The sequence below is a fragment of the Eucyclogobius newberryi genome, unplaced genomic scaffold (assembly GCF_026437365.1).
Source record: "Eucyclogobius newberryi isolate DKJ021-1_F unplaced genomic scaffold, fEucNew1.0.hap1 SCAF_18, whole genome shotgun sequence".
In the NCBI taxonomy this organism is placed as follows: Eukaryota; Metazoa; Chordata; class Actinopteri; order Gobiiformes; family Gobiidae; genus Eucyclogobius; species Eucyclogobius newberryi.
In genome coordinates this window covers 11,347,999-11,365,128 of record NW_027315812.1, presented here as the reverse complement: position 1 = coordinate 11,365,128, position 17,130 = coordinate 11,347,999, and the positions used below count along the sequence as shown (strand labels likewise).

Genomic DNA, 17,130 nt, shown 5'->3' with positions numbered 1-17,130 from the left:
ATATAAGGAGGAGGTTTTAGATTTGCACTTTCATTTCATTGTTCCTGTTTTTATTTAATTAATTTCATAGAGTAGGCGTTCTGATCGACCGTTACGAGGATTTGGATTTTAATCTTAATGACTTGGTTGTTAAAATTGATAGAAGGCAAAAGTCAACGTAACTAAGAGGTAATACTCAAAGAATATTACATCAGTAGAAGCAATACGCAGATGATACGTGGGGGTGAGTTTGTGGGTTTGAGTTTGTATTAAAGCTGCATTTGCCTTGTACATTTACAAACCACTACCCAGAGCTCCCATGTGACTCTGACAACGCATGTATTCCAACACCGGGCTGTAGATGGTTATGTAACGTAACATGAGCAGAACGTGGAGAAACCGAGGCGTGAGTTCTGTTCCTGTCGTGATCCTGTCTGTTCTGCTCCGTGAGGTTTACAGTACAAACGCTCACTTGACATGAACCTCGTATCGTCTTTCCTCAAACAATAGGGGGGGGGGGGTACTGCATACTGTATACTCCTGGGAAAACTCTCAAATTTCATCTTACTGCAACGTCTGGTATGTGTGGGCCGATATCAGTGTTGGATGAAGTACTTAGTTTGGTTACTCAAGAGAAAACGCAGCTACAGGAGCACAAAAGTACACAAGTAAAAGTATCACATAAAAAAATAGTTATGCTGAAGAAGCCATTTAAAGATGTACTTCAAATGTATCACTCTTGATAACGAACTGAGCTGATTTTTGGTCTTCAGAAGCGACTGAATTGATTACTCAATTTTTATCATCTTTATTTATATATTTTGTTTGCTCAAACCCGGAACATGAACCTAAAGTCTGTGTCCATTTACCCGTGTATTCAATTATCAGCATTATTACCAGCAAGGAGCATATAAAGGGGCGAAATGGATAAACAGGTATAACAATATGGACGAGAGGAACAGCATAGCACATTTAATAATCAAATTAAAAAATAATAAATAAATAAACCATAATATAGACATTACAAGTTTTAAAAATGGACAAAGTACAACAACAAAAAAGTAAAGCTGAAGATCAAAGTGACTGTTCCAAGAGTGTTGTTGTGTCTTTCCTCCCATCCACTTTTCCAGAGCAATTCTTACATGTTGTTGTCATGATATGTATTGTAAATAGGGGACTCATGTATTATGGACTATATAATTAGTGAATATGCTGTACGATGTCTTGTAACCAGGGGTACTTTACGTTTCCATTTAAGCAGAATGAGGCGTCTGGCGCTCGTGTGGTCAAGGCGATGACACACTTCGTAGTCGGCGACACAAGAGGAGTTGATCATCACGAAGACAGCGGTCAGAGCGTCAGCACTTACAGAGAACTGAAGACTCACAGATAGTGTTGCAAAGATGTTTGACCAGTACGAGTTGAGCCTTAAGCGTGTCCAGAACATGTGTATACGACATGTTGGCGAGTTTTTGCAATCTAGGACACGCTCAAGTCATTTTAATAGATCATAATGTTGCAATATTGAATCAAACCCACCAGCATTTGTTCTCCTGAGTCTTGTCAAAGTGTGATCTTATGGCCTCAGGTGAACTCCACATTTCATCCACTGACTGTCACATGTTATTGGCAAAAGTCTGCACAATGACACGACGTGACACCTTAAATCAGACTTATAGGTTTAACTCATGTGTTAACTCTCTCAGCGTCGTAATATATCTTACACCTTCTGACAGACTGAGCTCACATTGTCAGAAAATCACAGCTACACAAGAAACCCTCCATTGACTGTAATCTACTGTATCAGTTTAGCGTCAAAATACCATCCTCTGCGCCGTGAGTGACCGGGCCAAGGCCTTTTGTACTCTTAAATATACTTCCTGTTGTAACTCGAGATTCCTTCTTGGGTTGCAGAAATTGTTAGAATAGAAAGGGCAAATATGAAAGTGAAATGTAATAGCGAGCCGAAATGGGCTAATGAGGGAAGCTATGTTCAGTGGAGCGTTTAGTGTTGTGTTGCAGGTGTGGGACAGTGCCTTATTTTATTGCACGGGTTTTAGAATGATGAGACATTAGAATTGTTGCCATAGCTATTACCCATTTAAAACAAATGTCTTTTGAATGGGGAAAAAGTCCTTAGAATGTTGCATAAAACAGAAGCTAAAACCCACGAATGAGGAAAATGTGTCGACCCAAGAGAGATGTTTTGACATGATCTTCTGACTTTTGGCTTTCAGTTCGTCGGATTATGGTCTTTTTTGCTGAATTAACTCACACCGACATGGCAATGTGCACTTTGTAACTTTTCTGCTTGTCTGGTGTTATTTCTGATGCGGTTTATTGGCCTGGAATGTTCCACAGTATGGCATTAAACATCATCTGTGACAAGAGGACCTCGCACATTGTCCACGTATTTCCTTTAACAACTTATAGATCAATTTTATCACAGACAGGAAAAGATAATGCACCTTCAAATGTATTTATATCATTAATTCTCTGCACCGACATCCAAAAGAAAAGGAGCTGATTTATTTCACTTTTATTTATGATGAGTCTAATCCCAGCTTCTCCAGTCCATGGCCTTTTAATGCACATTATGTTTAAAAAAACAAAAAAAAATTCTAACATTCTTTAGTTTGTGTGAACTCCTCGCTGTCTGACTACTATATACTTTGTAACTTTACTTGTCAACTGTGAATGGTTTAGACAAGAGAATGCTTTGCAACCCATTTAGGTCAGCCATACCTTTATCTCGCCATACCTTTGTCAAATATTTACGCAAAGCAAAAGTATGTAGGTTAAGATCTAAAAAAAAACAGGTTTACATCAAATTGAAATTTGGCTTTTAACTCAAATCTTTTGTCTAAATAATCTTTTTATGTAACTTTTATCTGCAGTTATTATCATTTGCTCGTTTTTGACTCTATATTTCTTCATATTTAAATTGTTTGTGTAAATGCAAAATGTTACTTATTAGAGCTATGTATATCTCGTTTGTTTTAAAAAAAATGCTACACAAGATAAGTTGCTTTATCTTTGACTTGTATTGCAACTTTCACACCTACATCAACCTGGAGGCCACATAAAACAGCACACTGTCGTAAATGTAGTCAGACTTACAGTAATATTTACATTACATAAGGTCAATACCCCTATGCCGCTGTCAGTGTGCACTTCTTCCTCTGTCATGGGCCATAAATCTCACGCGAGAGTTAAATTACAACAACTAAAGGTAAAAAAAATGTATCGAGTCCATGGAAAGTGTCTCTACAGAAGCAGCAGCCCACGTCCAAGCGGAGCAGAGAGCGTGACCTGCACTTCACTCCACGCCTCAGAGTTTAAGAGCCTTTGTGAGATTCTTTGTGTTGCTACGCGTGTTGCTAAGGGACAGTGTTATTCATATGGCTTCATTCAAGGTGGGACTGGCCTGGACTGGAACAGAGCTGAGCAAAAATATTTAGAGAAGATAGAAGCAAATGTTGGTTATGTTTATGTTTATGATGCATAATTGGAGTAGTAACTATGATGTGGGGGAGAACGGGAGAGACAGTCTGCAAAGTGACCTGCATGTGTAGTGGAGGCAAACCCCTAAGCCACCCAGCTGTGCACAAGTGTTATATAAATACAAACTGACAAAAACAAAAAAAGTATTGAAAACACAATATTTTGTTGACTATTTTACTTTAGACATTTTGACAAGAGCATTCCATGTGCATGTGACAGGTTAATTATTACTTAGTCTGGTGGGATAGTATCTGTGGTAAATGTTTATTAGTCAAGTTACTGTTTGTCAAGAAACATTTTTAAATCAAAGTTGAAAAGTACAAGAAGTACAACTGATTAAAAATATATCAACCTACATATATATTTTTTTAAACAAAATGTTATTTAAAAAAAGTGTTATCGAGTGTTATTATTTGTCAAATCATTACAATTGGTTAATTTATATGGATTTTGGCCCTTTATTTATAGTATGGTTGCTAGATAACAGTTGTGGAATCACCTATGTAACATTTGCTGCCCGTGTCCAACCAAGAAATAACATAAACTTCACCAAGATTGTCAAACTTGGGAAAAATAAGCAACATTTTTAGTTAAATCTTAATCATTATCATACGTTTTATTGAAATGTGTAGTTTAACACTGTCACCTGCACTTTAAGAATATGTATATCCTTGGGTTACAGAGGGATGAAAAGTTCTGAATAAAAATGTTCTCATTTGAAATATTTCCTATAACAGGAAGTTGATAATACTCATGCCTGGTGTTGTATCAGCACCTCTGACACATTTCACTGTCAGTATCTGAAGTATTCACCATGAAGCTGTGAAGTATGTCCTTTACTACAATGTCTCCATCTTGTGGTAATATTTTGTAAGAACAAGTATTGTCTTGAACACATTATTATGACTGTAATTTACTCTTTACTCGTTTTGTACAATAAATCACTCATTAAACAGACGTCAGTGTTTCCAGATACTTCTTGTGATAAAGTCTTCTGCAGTACAGTATACACGGATCTACGTTGCATTATCACTTCATTATATTCAAGCTTTTCTCAATCATTTTAAACAATTATTCAGCAAAATATTTCTTTGTAGGTAAAAACTTATTGTTTAATTCCAAATACTGTAATGTAAAAAACAGAATACTCATCATCATTCCACTAGTTCAAAATCACAGTTTCAAGTTCATGATCATCATCTGCAACTTTTCTCTGATAATCACTGACCCAGTTTTGTGGTGCTTTGTGGAGGTGGACTGTGTGGGAGCATCAAGTTCTGCATAAATTCACTTCTGCTCATTACTAATGCATTCAGATGCTTTTATTCCCTCGCTTCATTTGCACACTGTGGTTAATTTTTCATTCATCATTACTGGAGCAAGATGTGAAGACTAAAGTCCTTCTGTAACGTGCTTCTAAAGGTAATGAGTAGAGAAGTTTGTTTTACCTGATAATCGTGGGCATAATCTCTGCAGTGAAGAAGATGCACAGAAAGGCAGCGGATTGAGACGAGAAGAGCCCAAGGACTGAAAAGACTGCGATGGCCGGCTTACTCAAATCTAAAACAGAAAAGACATTTTAGAAAAGCCTTATAGGACATGTGACATGTGTAGGTGCACTACATTAACGTTTCTGGTGGGTTTTTTTTTAATATACCTTAGAAAACAACCACCATGAGCATAGATCTGGCCTGTAACTTGGCCTAATAACACATTGACATCTCCATGGAGACAAGCGGCGTACCCTCCACCAGAAAAGTGACATAGTGCACCTTTAAATAACACATTTTCTACCTGGCATGGTACAGGTAACAGGTTTTGTTATACTTATTTGTTTTACTTATATAACTTTTTATCACTGTTGTTTGAATGTAATTTTTGGGGGAATTGTTAGACATTTACAAATAATATAGTGTTATTTCCATTTATACTTTGGTCAGTCAGAGGGTTTTTATAAATATATGCAGAGAACTGGAAAGGACCTAATCCACAAGTGTGATTTAGGACATGTCTCCGCTCACTCCTCCTCCATGATGACAGTGACATAGAAGCGTGACCTCTCAGAAGAAGCACTGGATATGCTACTGTATGACAGAAATTATGATAATTGTGTGTTTCTGGTACATCGCCTTGAGCCTACCCCTCGTGTGACAGCAGATGTGGTGCAAAACTTTACACATATTGGGACATTTTTACAAGTTTAAATTACTGTTTGCATTTTTAATCTGCACTTTTTGCAACATTTTTATTTGATCTGAAATCTAATCTGTCCATAACTAAAGCTATGTCCATACACATTAACATATAAACTCCCTGTTGATTTCCTGCCATTTAAACTCTCTTTCCTTCAATGCTCCCAGGCTTTTCTTATCAACAGCACAAAGTCACCTAAAGCTTATTACTTCCTTGTCCAATGCACCTGACAAGGCTTTGACTTTGGTGCCACTGCAGTGTCCTACATGAAACTGTGAGGTCATGGGAATGTTCTGACCACTAGAGGGAGCTGGAGACAAAGCAAACGATCCAAGCATTTCCTCCATTGACATCATGATGAGGACAAACAAAGGCACTTGGGAGGTATATATAGGTCAAATAATAATAGACTAAGTTGTAAATCTAGATCAGTAAATAGACTAAAGGACATCTTCCTAGACCAGGGGTGTCAAACGGGCCACATCCGGGGGCCCCAGAGGTTTTAATCTGGCCCGCAATGTCTGAGTAATAGAACTTCATGTCCCACAACCCTTCACAGAGCCCCGAGGCGCCGAAGTACACAAAAACTTTACATATTTGACTTGGGCAGAGTGTTATGAGCAGAGAAAGAGACATGTGGCTTTGGACACGGTTTTGTGGATATTAGAGCTGTGCTAGAATTGGAGCTAATGTGGAGCTAACAACAAGAAAACTAACTTCTGTGATGATTCTCTGTGAGAAAAAACATCCACACAAGTGTAAAAACATGCTGTAAATACTATTGTACCTTACAGTATTCTTAATTGTTTACGCTATGTGTCTTCACATATGTCCCCAATAAATATGAAATAAAAATAAATAAAGCATTAATATGACAGAGTGAAGCTGCTGTGAGTGTCCACACTAATGTGACTGAAGAATACTAATCACATAATCAGAATGCACCCGATATTATAATAGATCCATGGAATGCACTCATTTGATTCACTACATGAAGAGTTTCTTACTCATTTCATGTCAGAAATCATATCATATAGAATCAGAGGTTTATTGAGTGGAAATAAGTTAAAACCATACTCTCCATGGGGATGGGTTATTATAGCCAAAGAATCAATGTTTCCATGGAAACAAGCAGGAGGCTCCTCTAGGCCAAGTACGAGTCAGGTTTGTGCAGATGCAACCTCGCTCACAGTAAAGATACACATTTTCTTCAATTTTCAGGGCAATTGAAAAAACAAATAATGAAAAAATGAAGTAACATGCCTTTATTTGTATCTATTCTTCGGCTGAAAATGTATGCACTGGGGCTATATGTTTGCTTGATGGACCTTAATGGTCCAAATCCATTGTATTTCTACCTCTATATTCCCCAAATAGTCTAATTTGAGTCTTTCACCATATTATCCCACTGGAGCTTGAACTTCTATATTTTGGCACACACTTTTACCTCGTAACTATGAGATGATCATGTCAGGGAAATAACCACTTCCCCTGACACAGAAGGACGAGTCAAATGCAGAGGACATATCTCCATGCAGGGACAATGAAGTGAACCTTTACCTTTATAACATGATCTACTACTTTGGTTAGACTAAGGGTCTTCTCTGGTCTGTGGTTTGTTCTTGAGTAACTCTATAGATTTTAGGTGAAACACAGTCTTTCTTCACTTCAGATGTTGCAGTCCTGGGACCACAGATTGCTCCACATGACGCTCGGACATTTCAACAGACACATTCACACAAGAACAGACTCTGTGCCGCTCTAGTTTTGATAGGCACAATAACCTGACGCCCTCTCGAAGAGCCCATCAAAGAGGTGGTCATCATACGTTCTTTCAAACATCATCGATTATAAAGTTCTTCATAGTATTTCAAACCGGTGTTGTGTGAAGTGATGTGAACCTGAAGGAAACGTAGTATTTACATAAAAGATATTACATATATTATGGCATTGATTAGTCGATTAAAGTTCTCAAAAAGCTGCATCTGATCCAAACTATATTTCTAACTCTCACGATCTAAAAGACTTTCTGTGCCAATAGTCAATATTCTGCTCCCTCAACATGGAATAACTTACAAAAGGTCTGGAAACTAAAATAACAGATTTAAATAAGTCACTTTAATTCTATGTTGAAGGGTCTGGAAATGGGACCTAAGGTTTGAAGCTGTTTTTAGGGAATATATTTATCTAAGAGTGTGTTAATGAATGATCTGTGCTGCTGTCTTGGCCAGGACTCCCTTGCAAACAAAAAAGTCTTATCTCAATGGGACTTTCCTGGTAAAATAAACGTTAAATATACATAATAATATATTTAATACATATACAGAGAAACAGCGTCTTCACTCCACGCCCTGTCTGCGCTACTGTCCATAATCTCAATTAAATAATGATATAACTAATTTAAAAACAGTTGGTAAATTAAGACTCCATCAATCAATTAACTAAACTATATACTATACAAATGCTTAATGGCCTAAAGCATCGTAAAAAATACATACAAGTGTTGAGGAATAATAAATAATAAATGATAAGTCGTAAAAAATGATGAACCCGCCGAGGGCAATTTGTTTGAGCGGTAAAAAGGAAAAATCTATATTCATCAGTGAGCAATTCTGAATAAAGAGGAGGACGGAGATCAATAAACAGCAGTAAACGAAATCTGTATTAACCGAGTTATTAATTAATGGCAAAACAATTTCACTTCACTATTCTGTTAAAAAATGAAAAACTGGTGTCCCTTCTCTTTAATAATTGTGGCCTACAATCTCACATCATCGAGAAGCAAGTGTAACTTTGACAAACACTTTTAATCGGCAAAAAACTTGTACAGAACACGACACATTTATGAATCAGAAAACACTACATGGGTCAAATCATTGGAACAAATCATTCACGAGGACGCAGAAGACTCAAAAACACGTGTCCCTGTTATTTAAAAAACATATATTTATCGTTGGATGGTGACTTTTTACAACAAGCAAAGCCACAATATGTTCAGTTTATTTCATTTGCAAAGACGTCCCACTTGTCATAACTATAAAGGATGTTTGAATAAATGTATAATCTATAATGCATTTAGTTCTGGTGTCTCCTGCAGGTCTGTCTGGCCCAAACCCTCCCCGTCACGTCCCCTATCTCTGTGTCCTTCCACTGCCATCACCGCCACAGGAAAACTCTGGCAGCCCCAAAACCTACTGATACCATCTTCTGTGTGCTCCCCATCGCCGACCTGATGTGTTGAAATCTCATCCGTCCCACAGAAGGGAAACCGCTGGTGAACAACGGTCTCCGCTATGACATCCGCTTCTGTGGCTGCAGCTTATGGTAAATGATGGGGCAGAATCACCATGGAGCGGACGCAGCCAAGCGAGAATAAAACAAGTAATGATTCTTAATGATAGACTGTAGTGTTACGGCGAACATTTTCCATAACCACTCGAAGCGTATGTAATCAGAGATGTTCTTGTGAAAATGTGAACATTGAACACCTTTTAAGAGAGGAGAACAACTTGTGAGGAAAGTCACGCCAGCGATTATGTTCGGTAAGGAAACTTGCGCAATCTTGATGATACAATTGTACCTCACTGCACGGATGAACCTTTTTAGTCAATTATACGGGCTCGAACTGCCTGTAAACCAAACACTGTTGTGAAATGCAGTTGTGTAACAAAACAAGTCAAATTGTGAAGTTAGGAGGTAGATTATTAGGCAATGTCACGTTCAAATCACTAGAGACCAACAGAGGTGGCATAATTTCAAGTACCGGTATTAGGGACAGAGAAAATGCATCAATAAATAATGTTCTTGTGGGTTTTTTCTTAAAAGAAAAAGTCTCTAAAGTTCTGACTCTAAATATAAAATAAAAAAACTATAATGTTCATTGTACTGAAGGTTTGTTGAACATTCAATGCATAATTCATTCTAGTTATCAACAAATTCACAATTTGATCCACTCAATCGAATAGTGTGATTCCCATTCTTATTGAGTACTTCCACAGTAAGTACAACATCCAGTGGTTATTAAAATACTTCAACTCTGAGACAATACGGTGATATAACTGTGCTTAGCTGGTCCTGGTGATAAAGAAGGATAAAATTGATTTTGTGAATCCGTGAATAGATTTTGTGTTCTATAGGGTGTGTTTATGTCTTTGAATTTGATGATGTCTTCATTTCAGATGGAGAGCAGAAAGAAATATCCAGACTTATGGTACATAAATGTTGTTCCTTATCATTATTGTTTGGGATTGGCTCCAAAAACATGTTACTCTAATGTCTTAAAGTACTTTTTACTGACGACAATCACGTCTTTGGAATAAAAAAAAATAGCACCACTTTCTGAAGCTATTGTTAAAAATATGTATTGTTTATTTATACTGACAGATAAGTTTTGGGATTTTTCTTTTTGCCAGGTTTTGTTTCATAGGGACATAGGCCCAGTAATTACAGATATACAGGTCAGAAAATCTACAATTTGACAGACAAACAGCGAATTCCACCATATTTCCTCCAGCTCCATTTGAAACTATAGGGATTCTTGAATGTTGTTGTGCCACATAATATTATGAATAGAAAACAGTAAATTCACAAATGTTGAACCTGATCATAACTAACTTAACTATAGAGGTTGCTATATTAAAACAAAATCTGCATTTATACAATATTAATTTTAGTGGCCCCCCCAATGCCCCCATTGAAAATCATGAAAAGTTTGAAACTCTTTTTAATTACACCATTGTTTTAGTAGAATAGTCTTGCAACAGTCTTTTCATCTCTGATTTGTATTTATTTTGTACCTGCTATTGTACTTAAGTCCTTGTGGGTGCAGTATTCAGATGGAGGTGTCCCCGGCCCCCTCCTCGGCCCCCTGCACGTGTCGCTGGGATAGGATGTGTTTGAGCGTGTCCAGCTCCTGCGTTAGCTGCCCTATCCTCTGCTGCAGTCTCTGGTTCTCGTCCTGCAGCTGGAGGGCCCTCTGTTGGGTCAGCAGGATCCTCCTACGCGCCTTGTCCCGGCTCTTCCGCACCGCGATGTTGTTCCTCTCGCGCCTCAGACGGTACTCGGGACTGTCCTTACTGATGCTCCTCTTGGTCATCGGGGAGCGCAGCGAGGGGTGCAGGAACGGGGAGAAGTCCTGGGCAAAACAGGGAGAAGCAGGTTGTTTCATGCTTGTTTTTTTTCAGCAGCAGATCCATCCATTCAACCACTTAATTCTTGAAGCACACTTTTTAAACATGACTAAATGTTGATAGTTTATTTAAGAGAACTAAAACAACAAATGTAACTCGGTTTAGCAATAAGAATATGAACAAAAAACAAAATACCTAAGCCTAAAACTATAAAGAAAAAACATTCAAGCTATTAATTAAAACATAAAAACGGAATAAGTCACAAAATAAATTAAAAATGGCGGCGGCAGATATAACTTCTTCAGACCGAAAACAAAAAATAAAAACAAAAAGTCAGCATCAGTCATTCTACTATCAGGATTTGTGTTTATCCTGGATCTGCTGAAGGAAATAACTGTTGTTTTTGGTTCCCAAAGTAGGGGTCACAAGGTATGAGCTGGGAGTCGTGAGATGACATATTATATTTACAATTATAACACAATATTGAATGCATTTTAAATTAAAAACAGTATATTTTGGTCTAATTAAGTCAAGTTACTTAATAAGCCACTCACCAACACAATTATACCTGATTTTAAGTATTTTGTAACTTGACATGATCACAGATGACAATTTCATTTAACTGTGGGGGTCCCTTTTTGGTTGCATAGTTATTTTAGGGGTCCCAGCCTGAAAAGTTGGGGAACCCCAATTCTAGGTAACTGAACACAGGCCTTTGTGCATGTACCTGTTGAGGGCTGTGGAGATGTTCACTGGCCCCTGTGATGGAGCTGGACGTGTTGCTGAGGCAGGAGGTGGTGTAGGGGAAATAGGACACTCCCATCATCTCATTTACCCCTCGGTCCTCCGCCCTGAGCCCCTGTGAGTACGACAGCAGGTCCATCTGAGGTTGCCCCGACGACGGCCCCTGGTACGAGCTCGCCCATTCCTGGATCACAGATGACACCCTGGAATCAGACATCTATGGAACACAAAATATGAAAACATAAAACTGGAAGTTCAAAAGCATGGCATGTGTTAAGAAACATGTTAATTGTCCAGTTCTCAACAAAAAACTACCCAGAGAAGTAGTCAGGAATTTAGGAATTAAATAAGAAACACACTTTTCTATACAAAAAAACCTAAAATAAAGTATGGCCTGTTTTATCTAATACATTTTTCTCACCGATTTCTGTAAAAAATAATAATAATAGTGGTTTTGGTCTAGGATTGCTATTTCTTGACAAAGATTACAAACACATTTATTAGCGGTGAGGAGAGAAATTAAAGTAAACTCAAAGTAAATCCAAAGACTATAGACTATAATAATAAAAAAAAAAACCTAAACAATGTACAAAAGCCTACTAGGAGCCTATACACTGACAGAATGTGTCTCTGAAAACATTATCTGTAATAAAATGTGTCTTACCATGACTTTAGCAGAGTCCCCAGGTTCGCTTCTGACAGTCTAAGTGTTAGTGGTCCGAAGTGAGACAATCAGGTGCAAGAAATACAGAAACAGGCAGAAACGTCCCCTTAAGTGTCTCTCCTCCCATCACTCACTCTCCTCTCAACATCTTCATAGACCTGCAAGTTGTGTAATCATCAAATCAGAGAGAAAAACAGGAACAGAGGAAATTTTACGGACCATTACATTGCTAAGAAATTATTCAGCATAAACATAAATAATTACCTTGTAAAAACGTGAAAACCTAAAATTCCAATTATTTCCACCACGTGATACAAAAATGTAAGCATTTATTTTTTCCCAAACGCAATGCTTTTGCTAATGCGAACACAAAAAGTACATTTATTAAAATATAGATATATAATTATATGTATGTTGATATTATGAAAAACAAATAACGCATCTCGTTATTTATTTTTTCGTTATATTGCATTTCGTTACGTTTGCTCTACGTCGTCTTCCGTAGAGAGCATTGCCGTCAAAATGGCGGCCTCTGTTGACAACGTGAGTAGAGATTTGTGAGCTTTTTGATCACATTTCGTACCGATTCATTGTTTTATTTGATACTGTATTTTGTATACGTTGCATTTATGCTGTGGTTCTTGCTCTAGATTGTATTTGAAAGTATGATTATTCATCGATTGCAAAGCATAGCGTGTTGTGTTGCTAGCATGCGAAGCTGTCCTCTCCACTATTAAACTCATATCTGATGTTTGCTAAAGTTTCTATTGCTTTTGTTCATTTTACGTTTTGTGTATTTTCTAGGACTTGGTAGAAAGTGATCTGCCTAAAGCGGTGCAGCTGCTAAACAACCTCACTGAGCAGGCAACTTGTTTTTCATACAGTTTCTTATTATTCTAATTTTGAAATTAATCACAACGTTAATCTTTTTTTTTTTTTGCCTTAGGTGGTGTCTGTTACAAGTCATGTACGCGATCTCCTAAATCAATTGAAAGATGGTGCTTTTAAGACTTCAAATGTTAGTTAATGTCATTACTAGTTTATTAAGATTGAGAAGAAAGAAAGTGATAAATACATTTGGGTAACATTTTCCTTTAATCTTGTGTCCCATGTAGGGTCTGTCCTTTTTGGACCTCCGATACCACCTCCTTCTATTTTATTTGCAAGACCTCACCCACCTTGTCAGCATCAAGACTGAAGGAGGTCAAATCAAAGAAAGTGAAGCTTTGCAGCGGATTGTCACAGTCAGAACGGTAAAAATATAGAGAGAGCGACACTGAACAAATGAATACAAACCTTGTATATTTTTAATGGTTAGGGTTTTTGGTGCATTTGTATTTTTTCTATTATGAAAAGATCTTGGAGAAGATGAGGCCTCTGGACCACAAACTGAAATACCAGATTGATAAATTGGTGCGCACGGCTGTAACTGGCAGTCTAGGTGTGTATTTAAAAACACATTTGTAAACTATGAAGTGTGTGCGTGTCTTTAAACCTCAATGTTACACGTTTAGCTGAAAACGATCCCTTACAACTTCGCCCCAATCCTGGAAATCTTCAAAGCAAGGTAAGGTTCAGATATACATGCATATTGATTAAACTGTTGTGAATAGCTGATTGAAACGTATAATGCTCATTTCAGCTAAGTGAATCTGAGTCTGAAGAGGAGAGTAAAGAAGCTACGGATAAAAAAGCTGGACCAACTGCTAAGAAATATGTTCCACCAAAGATCGCCCCTATGCATTACGGTAAGACAATCAAAGTAATAAGACTATTGAATGTAACAGGAAAATGTTGTCGATTGGTGTTAATAATCACGTGGTTCTGTCAGATGGAGATATCACCGAGGCGGACAAGAAACAGGCGCAGGCGGAGCGGATGAAGCGTGCGGCTCTGAGGAGTTCAGTGATCCAGGAGCTGAGGCAGCAGTACAGCGACGCGCCGGAGGAGATCAGAGACCGACAGGACTTTCAGAGCGAGAAGGATAGCAGAGACGAGATCCACAGGTATTCAGATCAAACGGTTCAAAATTCATACAGCGTTGCAACAGGTTTTGTTATTGTGATATTGTTTTTAGTGGTGAAATCTGTGTAAACGTCAATTTGTGTTTTACTTTTGTCCGTATGGCGTAGTTATCTGACTGCTTTATTCATATTTCACACTTGGTATTCCAATCGACTTAGTTTTGTCAATTGTAGTGCGAGAAAAAGCAAAGTAGGTTCAGACGGAAAGCTGCACTACAAGTCGATCTATTTTCTTATACTATTGTGAATTGAAATAATGACATCCTTTTTATTTTGTAGGAAAAACTATGAGGAGTCGATGATGGTCCGTCTGCAGGCGTCAAAGAATCAGAAGAATTCCAAAAAGAGGCGTATGATGGGGATGGCCGGACAGCTCAGTGGCATTACTCACTTCAGTGACATCTCGGCGCTAACGGGAGGAGAGCCTGGCCTGGTAAGTGTCCGACACAAAAAGGCAATGGAATAATATTACTTTAAAAAGGCAGTGTTAAGTCAATATTTCCTATAACCAAAGAGTGACAGTCTCATTCCCTTTACCAGCAGTTGGCCTGTGCGAAAGATTAAACTTGGTCAGATACAAGGCTCAGAAATACCGTAATGTAGTCACAATACTAAAATTTTAAACTCAACCTCGATACCACATTGATGATTAAAAAAACTATATTTTTTACGTCAAGGATAGACAGGACATTTTCAAGATAATGATTTTGTTGCTCATATTAGACAGGAGAGGACAGGGTGAGATGGGGAATGAGAGAGAAGGGAAGACGTGCAGTAAATCGTCAGAGTTTTGGTTCGAACTCACGACCACCGGGCAGCAGACATTTTCAGTACAAAAAAAAATATATTTGTATTGAAAATGTCTGTGCTGCCCGGTAGTTCCTTCTTTATTAAACATTTTGGTCTTATGCTAGTTCTGATAAATCTCAAGATAATTCTAAAACTATTCAGGAAAAGTCACATTTTGTTCTGTTTGTTTTGATTATACACTATTGATACCGTATTTGCTCAAATTGATTTCTAGTTTCGATACTTGTTTTAGAATTTATTTGTATCTGATTTTGACAACCCTACTCAGATATTCAGTTTAGTACCTAACCAAAAGTACAGTACACTACTGTATCAAGTATTTGCACTAGAAGAATACATAAATCAAAAAAAAGAAATGTTGGAATTCTGCAAAGTTGTTACAATTGGTGTGAGAACAAACTTAACTTATAATTTTATGACCTGAATAATCACAATTATTAATGAATATAATAAGCTTGACATGCTTATGTCTAAGATGCTTCTATAAGCAATGGGGTTGAGAAGAAAATGTGTCAACTTTTTAAGCAGATTTTTGTGTTTTGACAAAAAGCCCCATAAGATCTTAGGTTTGCTTTGCTGCTTAAAAAGAACATTAGATTAGCACTTGTGATTCCTAGGGCATCTTACAACTTTTATGTACTTCCACACTTTTATAATTTAGTAACTCATTTTGGGCATTGTGATTTGGCTCTTGAGCTACAGTACTTTCACACTTTAAACACTTTAAACCTTCTGAGATCCAGAAGCTGAACTCCTTGGTCAGTTGTTTAGTGCAAATTAAACAATGGCTGAGTCAAAACTCGTTGCAGCTAAATGCTGACAAAACAGAAACTCTGATTATTGCCCCTGATGATGCCATTCCAGGGATAAACCAGTACTTGGGTGTTTTAGGCCAGACTGCTAAACCAAGTCTTAGAAACTTGGGTGTTGTCTTTGACAAAGACATGTCTTTAGAGCACCACTCCAAGCTGTTGACGAGGAACTGTTTCTTTCAGTTGAGGAAAATCTCTAAGCTCAGGAAAATGGTGTCTCAAAATGACCTGGAAGTTATAATTCATGCATTTGTGTCTTCACGTTTGGACTATTGTAATAGCTTGTTTTCCTGTCTTAACAAGAAGGAACTCTCTCGTCTGCAGCTGGTCCAGAACTCTGCAGCGAGGATCTTGACCCGCACAAATAGAAGGGCCCACATTTCACCCATTCTTAAAGCCCTTCACTGGCTGCCGGTCTCCTACCGGATACAGTTTAAAATTCTTGTTTTAACTTTTAGAGCTTTAAATGGTCAGGTCCCATCGTACATCAGCGATCTGATTAAACCGTACGCTCCCTCTCGCTCACTAAGGTCCTTGGACCAGAAACTGTTGTTGGTTCCTCGCACCCGTTTTCGGACCAGAGGAGACCGATCCTTCCAGGCTGTTGCCCCCAGACTCTGGAACGATCTTCCGTTCTCCCTACGGTCACTGGACTCAGTTACTGCTTTTAAGGGTCAGCTTAAAACCTTTTTATTTAGCCTTTTAAATGCACTTGTTTTACGGACTGATTTTACTGTATATTGTTGTATATGTATTGTTCACTATAAGTTTTTTGTGTTTTTATTGTTTTATTCTGTGTTTTGTGAAGCACTTTGTGACCTCTGGCTGTGAAAGGTGCTATAGAAATAAAATTTACTTACTTACACTTGGCTGGTAGTTTCCTGTCTGAATTTACTGGCAGAAGACTTCCTAATGAGTGCAGGGGGTTTGTGTTAAGAGTCACTGAAGCTTGAGGTTTATTTTCTCCTTTACAACTGGGCCCTGGAAACATATCCATGTTCATGCTTTGTCGTAGGATGGGGACAATGCCAGGCCCAAGAAAAAGAAGAAACTAATGAAAAAGAAAACTAAAAGAAAAGGTGAAGTTTACATTTGTTCTAGATATTTTTGATTTTATTGTGCCAAAATCTAACTTTCCTTTTCTTTACAGCGTTTAAAAAGCATCGATGAGCCATTCTGTCCAATGAAGACAAATTAATTTCTTGCACATTGTTAAGCGCGACTTTTGGAATAAACTTGTTGATTCTGGATGTTTTACTATTTATTACCGC

The 17,130-nt window shown here is 37.8% G+C and overlaps 2 protein-coding genes across 3 annotated transcripts; one reads left to right on the top strand and one right to left on the bottom strand.

Annotated features, from left to right (window-relative positions):
• Nucleotides 1-10,441: 10,441 nt before the first annotated feature.
• On the bottom strand, nucleotides 10,442-12,314 carry cebp1 (CCAAT/enhancer binding protein (C/EBP) 1). Its single transcript, XM_072451312.1, has 3 exons — nucleotides 12,214-12,314; nucleotides 11,533-11,766; nucleotides 10,442-10,810 (listed from the first exon to the last, which is right to left on the bottom strand). Exons 1-3 carry the CDS (start codon nucleotides 12,214-12,216, stop codon nucleotides 10,508-10,510), a joined length of 540 nt encoding a protein of 179 aa, XP_072307413.1. The 5' UTR covers nucleotides 12,217-12,314; the 3' UTR covers nucleotides 10,442-10,507.
• Nucleotides 12,315-12,720: 406 nt separating this feature from the next.
• On the top strand, nucleotides 12,721-17,107 carry ngdn (neuroguidin, EIF4E binding protein). 2 transcript variants are annotated; one of them, XM_072450520.1, is made up of 11 exons: nucleotides 12,721-12,756; nucleotides 13,018-13,077; nucleotides 13,160-13,231; nucleotides 13,329-13,466; nucleotides 13,570-13,654; nucleotides 13,728-13,780; nucleotides 13,856-13,961; nucleotides 14,045-14,219; nucleotides 14,517-14,670; nucleotides 16,875-16,938; nucleotides 17,010-17,107. In XM_072450520.1, exons 1-11 carry the CDS (start codon nucleotides 12,736-12,738, stop codon nucleotides 17,027-17,029), a joined length of 948 nt encoding a protein of 315 aa, XP_072306621.1. In that variant the 5' UTR covers nucleotides 12,721-12,735; the 3' UTR covers nucleotides 17,030-17,107. The 2 variants fall into 2 exon arrangements, with proteins under 2 accessions (XP_072306621.1, XP_072306622.1); XM_072450521.1 differs by lacking the exons at nucleotides 12,721-12,756; nucleotides 13,018-13,077 and having other exon boundaries at nucleotides 13,164-13,241.
• Nucleotides 17,108-17,130: the final 23 nt, after the last annotated feature.